The sequence below is a fragment of the Ruditapes philippinarum genome, unplaced genomic scaffold, assembly GCF_026571515.1.
Source record: "Ruditapes philippinarum isolate M1 unplaced genomic scaffold, ASM2657151v2 ctg2873_1_1_1_1, whole genome shotgun sequence".
Taxonomy (NCBI): domain Eukaryota; kingdom Metazoa; phylum Mollusca; class Bivalvia; order Venerida; family Veneridae; genus Ruditapes; species Ruditapes philippinarum.
This window is the reverse complement of record NW_026867295.1, coordinates 105,375-112,633: the sequence shown is the minus strand read 5'-3', so window position 1 is coordinate 112,633 and position 7,259 is coordinate 105,375. Positions and strand designations below refer to the sequence as shown.

Here is a 7,259-nt window from a genome sequence, read left to right as displayed (position 1 = left end):
GATTTAACGTATGTGATATGAGGATTTGATATAATATTATGCTTTAAGAATTTAATATATATGATATAAAACTTTAATTAACTGTTATGGGATTGTGTGATATATAAGATACGAAAGATTGATTCCTTAAATGAGAATTTGATAGAATATAATTTGAGAGCATGTATACTAAAATACCGTTTGGTGAAAATATAATTGTATGGAAATAAATGTCAATTAATATTATTTGATATGACTGCGTGGTAGATGTTATATGCATATAATGTTGTCTCATCATATGTGATATGACAGTTTAATATCAAGTCTATATCTTTATTGTTTCAGATATAGGGTATACATGGTTACAATTACAGATCTCGGGGCCAGCAATACAAGCGAGGTTGTGGACTTTGCAACGAACCTTACGGGTACGTGATTTTTGTTTTTTAAAACTTTCAAAATTTGTTTGAGTTTCATAAGATAAACCAGCACATTCAGAATACTTAGTACAATTTGTGTGATGAAATGATATGTTAAGGTCATGTATTAGAAATCAAAATAGTAATGCAACAGAAATTGTTGTTATGTTTAAAGAAAAGTTTTTTTTAGTTTCAGCGAGTATGCTTAATATGTCACTGAGAAGTGAGAAAATGTGGAACATTCTATCACATCGATGTTAGATATATAGCATATATTCTGCACAAAAAAACACTTGATTTTTCGGGTTTTTTTATGTCTGATTAGTAAAAAACGACAATTTAAAAGCTATTTAAAATGAAGCATGTGAAACAGACGCAGGAAAGAGGAGACGACTTCAGGCATTCAATGGCTACGTGAACGCCATGTATTCAACGTTATTCAAGTTTATAGTCACCTTTGCGGTGTAACCTTTAATTATTGAAGGGTACTAATTAATTGCATTTAAACTAGATATATGCAATTGAAAGCAAAATTCAATAGAAGTGAATGATTTTAGTTTTACACGCCATCAAAATGTGTCGAACCAGCTATGCCGATGCATTTAGATGGCTTGTGGAATATATAATTATTCACATATGAGTGTATATTGTGAGGGTCATATTTCATTTCATGAATAAAAACTGAATTTTCACTACTTTACAAAAATTTGTTTTTAAAATAAAGCGATGCGTTCAAGAAAAAAATAATTGGTTTTAGGTGCCATGCAGAAGATATGCAAATGTTGTTTTTTGTTGTTGTTTTTTATGTTGCAATCAACTCCATTGTAATTGTTTAGGCATATCTTACCAAAACAGCTTAGATTGTATTTCATATCTTATAAAAATATGATTTCTTTTATGCTTTTATTATGTACGTTCCAAAAAATCAATACAGCAATCTTGGGATATTAATGTATCCACAACATTGTTGATGACATACTGATATTCATCACATACCCGTGGCGATTTTGCGAGTACGTAAAAATGGTATTTCGCGGCCGTGGATGCATGTTGACTTGACGTAATAGGGTTATATTAACATATCGTAAAGACGCGCTAAATGTATGCGTTACACAATAATGGCGCGTCAATAAAAATAATTATTTTGCAAATTAAACAGTCTTCATTTTGAGCGCGTGCTAAATAGAATATTATAAATTGTAGGTTCATTACTGATTTTATTGCACTCGATGAATAATAACATAATACAGTAGAACTTCGGTAAGTCGAAGTTGAAGGAACTTGGGTAAAAACTTCGACACATCGGGACTTCGACTCATGAATCGCTCTCAATTCCATGACAAAATTTCGACCCGTGACTAGTGCTAATCATAAGATCTCTAGTGCTAATCATAAGATCTATAACGAAACCTTGTTCATGTTTTTCAATCATTAATCAGATATTTTATATTTAACTATGATAAAAATAGCATGTTAGATAACGTTTTTCACGGCTTATTATTTTGACTACCCGTTGACGTATACAATAGAGTTACAAAAGGCGTAACAGTAAGAAAGGGCGATAACTAAACCGGCTTATAGTAAATATTTCGCGTGTTATTCTTACGCAACACCGGGTCATGGATGTTTTCAAATGAAAGTAGTTTTTACTGTTTACTTTCAAATACCACTACGGCAATTAAAATACTAACAATTAAAGCATTTTATCACACATTTTATCGCAAACAAAGGCTGTTTGAACACACGGATGTGTTGTTGACACCTGTCACACAAGTTGATTGGAAATCGTCTTCGCAGCCAGATAAGGTGTGAAAAATGTCTCGAGATCGAAGGTGTCAAAATAATCGAAAGACTTCGACTTATTTGTGGTAAATTGCACTAGATTTACTTTATACGGACCACGAAAAAACTTCGACACATCGAAAAATTCGACACATAAAATCTCGACTCATAAGTAGGTTTTTATAAGGAATATATAGGGAGAAAAATCGGGACTTTCATTTTTCTTCGACACATCGAGAAAAATCGACTAATCGAAGTTCGACTCATAGAAGTTCTACTGTATTGTGCTCGCCAGAGGCTCTCAAAATATAATTTTATGCAACTCGTTGAATAAATTCAGTACTGAACCTTCACTCAGTCAATATCCTCTATATAATATAATGCTGCTTTACGCCTTTGATCTAACATGATTTTGCGGGTGATATGCAAGATTAAGTCATCTTGTAGAATTTATGAAACGGAAAAATTGTGGGCAATAATGGTTTCACTAGCTGTATGAATTTTATTTTCCTAAGTAAAAAGTTGTAACTTTTTTAAATAGAAGAAATCTTAGTTTGCTTTACACATTATATAACTTTTATAATATTTCTATTCATTTTCATTTTTTACAGACACATTTGATTACGTTCAAGTGCGATCAAGGGGGATACAACTCGAAGAGGCTCTTATACTCTTTGTAGTTGTCGGACTGTGGGCATGCGCAATGGTGCTATTTGTGAAGCAGTGGGATAATATTCGTATTTTACAACCTCAGGAAACTCGTTATAAACACAGTCCAAAGAATTTGCACACAATAAAAATTGTGAAAAAGCCTCAAGATAGTGTAATATATAAAAATTATAGTCGGAAAATGTCGTTGACAATGGTAGAAAGAGAGAAGAAGCTTTTACGGATGAATACGGTACCGATCATGGAAAACGTGCATTCACTGCAGACTATAAACTCATTCAAAAAACTTTCCACTATAGAAATGGAAGAAGGGATTCAAGAGGAATCAGACAATGTTGACGTAGGCTCAAATGTGTGACGTAATTAATGACGTCATATTTTTGTATATACGACACTGCCACAAAGCGTGAAAATTTTCTGTGATATGTTTCCTGGTACATACAAGTGTTAATTATTCCATAATCATGAAATAGTAGAAGTATTATTTAGATGGGAATGTAACGTAGATGGGTCGGTGTTATATATAATTTGTTGTTTCATCCTTTTTCTCAAAAACAATATCTTCGGTATATATTTTTAGAATGTTTATGACATTAAATGAAATGACACATTTTGTGTACATAATTCATAGTTCTAAGTTCCTATACGACATTTGTCTATAAATCAGTCTATAATACACTTTTGCTTTTTTAAATCATATGACTTGTTTATTGTTTTGCAAACAAATTTGATATAATTACTTATGAATAGTACTTAGTTTTCTGAACGAAAAAGTCTACAAGTCATGTGTATTATTTTATATGGGAAGTTTACCATAATGCTGTCTGTGGCTAATTATATCTTCTCAAGCTTTGTAACGCAACATTTTGGAAAACTATAAATATATATTTTGTTGCGAAAAGGTCAATGTGCCATTTGTGTCAAAATAGGAAAAAGGCATTTGCTACTGAACAAACACGAATGTGTGTCAATGAGAAGTGTGATTACGGACAGGAACTACCAATACTTTTACTAAAAACAACAAACAAATTGTTTACGTTTAACTTTAAATCAGCCAAACGTTATAACATACGAGACACAAATTTGAATGAATGCGTGAAAGGGAGACGCCGATATGAAACGCTGAACGGTTTATACCGCCAAAAAGTCGCGAAGTGGCAGCGATTATAGCTGTTAAAGACATATATATTTTCGCATTAGCGTCTAAATTATTACTCTTCGTAGGCATGTGTAGTTATTATCCTGATAAATAATTGCATAACGATTAAATAAATGGTTAAATAAACATTATCGAGGCCAGTTCTTGTAGATTTTTTTTTAAAATAGACGTACGCATTGGATGGAAAACGAGGGCAAAGTCTAAATAAATTGAAAACTTATTTCCTGCCTGCTATATATTAGTCGATAAAGTACAGAACGATTGCCTTAATTAGCTCGTGCTTAAAAATACATTTACAGTTATTGCATGCCCTGACAGAAAAAGGAAATGCAAGCAATAAAAAGAACATTTGTTTATCATGTAGGCCTTTGCAATTTATTTGCTCAACGTAGGAATCTGTTACGTGATCAGACCATGTCAATGCATGATAATTTCTGTTATTATTTTAGTAATTGTTCCTGCTACATAAGTGGTGTAGCAACATTAAAACCATATTAAATACGCCCTGGGGATGGTAATTGAATAGACCAATTTGTGTAGTGCAAATTATGTTCGAGTATAGAATATACCAAATGGTGAACTGATCATTAAAGGTCGACTTTATAAAAGAAACGGTATGGTAGAAATTGAAATGTCAAGTGCATTAGTTCATAAAATATTCACCATTAGACAACACAAATCGCGTATGTATAAATGTCATGGTATCAAAAAGCAAATTTTACCAAATTATCAAATTATAAGCGTTAAAGGCTACATAATACAAAATTTATTTTGTCGTAGGGAATTTGTAGTTTTTTGTATACTAACTGTTTAAACGAATTTAACTGTTTAAATCTATATTTCATTTTAATTGAATTTCATTTCGTTTAGATAATTACCCTTTTCTTTAAACGAAAAAATAATACGATTTCATGAGATAATGGTTTGTTTATACGAATTTGGCTATTCCTTTGATTCCATCTCAGGACAAAAGGAAGAGCAATGATCAATTGTCAAGTATGATCAACATGACTGGAGAATAACATGTATTTTGCAGTCACATATTAGTTCTTAAACCTCGACTTGAATTTCATTTGTTTTAATAATATATACCACATTTATTGCTCAAAACGTCGTATGATTCTCTTTCGTTAAAGAAGTATATTACATGTATTAGATATTACGAAGATGTTATTATAATACACATTATGCCTCAGAAATCCATATTTTATAAAGTTCTTTCGAAATGTTTAACAAGTGTTTAATAATGTTTCTATAATGGATTTAGAGCATGTTTAACAACCGGTTGCGGAAAATAGCGTTGACAATGCAGTTATGTGCCGTAAAGGTAGAAAAATGTAAACAGAGTAGTATTTTGACTTCCATACAGATTCACTGCTACAGTTATACTATTTGCCAACAATGCAAAAGGAGCAAAGATTGTTCAACTTCATGGAAAATCAGTATTTTCTTTATACTGTAACAGGATACCAAAAATAAAAAGGTTTAGAGAAATTAAATAGCATTTCTGGGGCATAATGGGCCACCAAGTTAACTTTACAGGCACGTGTTCAAAGCCTTCTTCTGTTCTAGACGACATTTTGATTTTTAGCTCGACTATTCGAAGAATATGAGAGCTATTGTAGTCGCCCCGGCGTCGGCGTCAGCGTCCGCGTCTGCGTTGGTTTAAGTTTTTTGTAAAGTCAAATATCTCAATTATTGCTTGAGATATTCAATTGAAACTTACAATACTTATTTATAGTAACTAGGTACATCAGATTGACAAGTTGGATAACTCTACTTACATTATTGACAGAATTATGCCCCTTTTTAACTTAGAAATTTTGGTTAAAGTTTTTTGTAAAGTCAATTATCTCAATTATTGCTTGAGATATTCAATTGAAACTTACAATACTTATTTATAGTAACAAGGTACATCAGATTGACAAGTTGGATAACTCTGCCTACAATATTAACAGAATTATGCCCCTTTTTGACTTAGAATTTATGTTAAAGTTTTTGTAATACCTCAAATATTTTCAAAGTCCATTGACATATGGCTTTGAAACTTTGCACACATGTTCGCCATCATGACCCCAACCTGTAGACAGGAGGAGGTAACTGTATCAAGCATTTTGACAGAATTATGCCCCTTTTCAACTTAGAATTTACTTTTAGGTTTGCATTCCACCTCGTAACTTTAACATGGATTTAAAGAAAAATTTTGTCCTTTTGTTATAACTCTGAAAATTTTACATTATCAATGTTCTTTTACTATCAAGCACTAAGAATAGTCGAGCGTTGCTGTCCTACTGACAGCTCTTGTTCTTTTGTGTTATTTGTAGGAAATGATTTGTATCTAATACATGTATCTTATACTGTACATAATCTATTATCTATATTTTGATTAACGTTTTAACTTGGTTTATGTATTAATTCAAGTAAAAAATCTTTAGCAATTTGAAATTGGGTTCTGTATGTTATGATGTTAAATATGAGCCGCGTAACGACAAAACCAACGTAATGCGTTTGCGACCAGCATGGATCCAGACCAGCCTGCGCATACGCGCAGTCTGATCAGGATCCATGCTATTCACGATCAGTTTTTCTACTTGTTATAGGGTTTGTAAGCGAACAGCATGGATTCAGATCAGACTGCGCGGATGCACAGGCTGGTCTGGATCCATGCTGGTCGCAAACGCATTATTTTGGTTTTGTCGTGACGCGGCTCATATATCATGCTCAAATATTCTAAAAAAAACTCCCAAAATAAAATTTGTAAATATTACTGTAATGATGCCTTACTTTTTTCATATGATTAATAGAACTCCTTATTAGCTGTTATTGAAAGAATTTTACAATGTACATATATTACAATAATTTTAGTCACGTTGTACTTGCAAATTATAATAAAATATAGGAAGCATATGATTGAAACAATATCAATGTTCTTAATTTTTGTGGGTTCATTGAATTATTAAATTATAAAGAATCATGATGAATGAAATCGTTGAAGTTAAGATATTGATTAGATCTAAGTTTAATTTCTTTGTTATTAAAACGGTGTAAATTTAAATTCTAGTGATTTAATTTTTATAATTTGACTGCGATTATTAATTTAAAATGAATATTATGTTATATGATATGATTGTTGCACCAATACTAAGGAGCATATATTTTGAATATTAAATGCTGTATTATATAATGTATTGAATTATTGTATAATGTTGTACGCTATTTATATGATGGTACTAACATGTGTATTAACTTTA

General features: G+C 31.6%; 1 protein-coding gene across 1 annotated transcript; it reads left to right on the top strand.

The window, feature by feature from the left end:
* Positions 1–322: 322 nt before the first annotated feature.
* On the top strand, positions 323–6,584 carry LOC132735565 (uncharacterized). The gene is made up of 2 exons (XM_060722518.1): positions 323–407; positions 2,792–6,584. The coding sequence occupies exons 1-2, from the start codon at positions 338–340 to the stop codon at positions 3,205–3,207; spliced, it is 486 nt and encodes a 161-aa protein (XP_060578501.1). The 5' UTR covers positions 323–337; the 3' UTR covers positions 3,208–6,584.
* Positions 6,585–7,259: the final 675 nt, after the last annotated feature.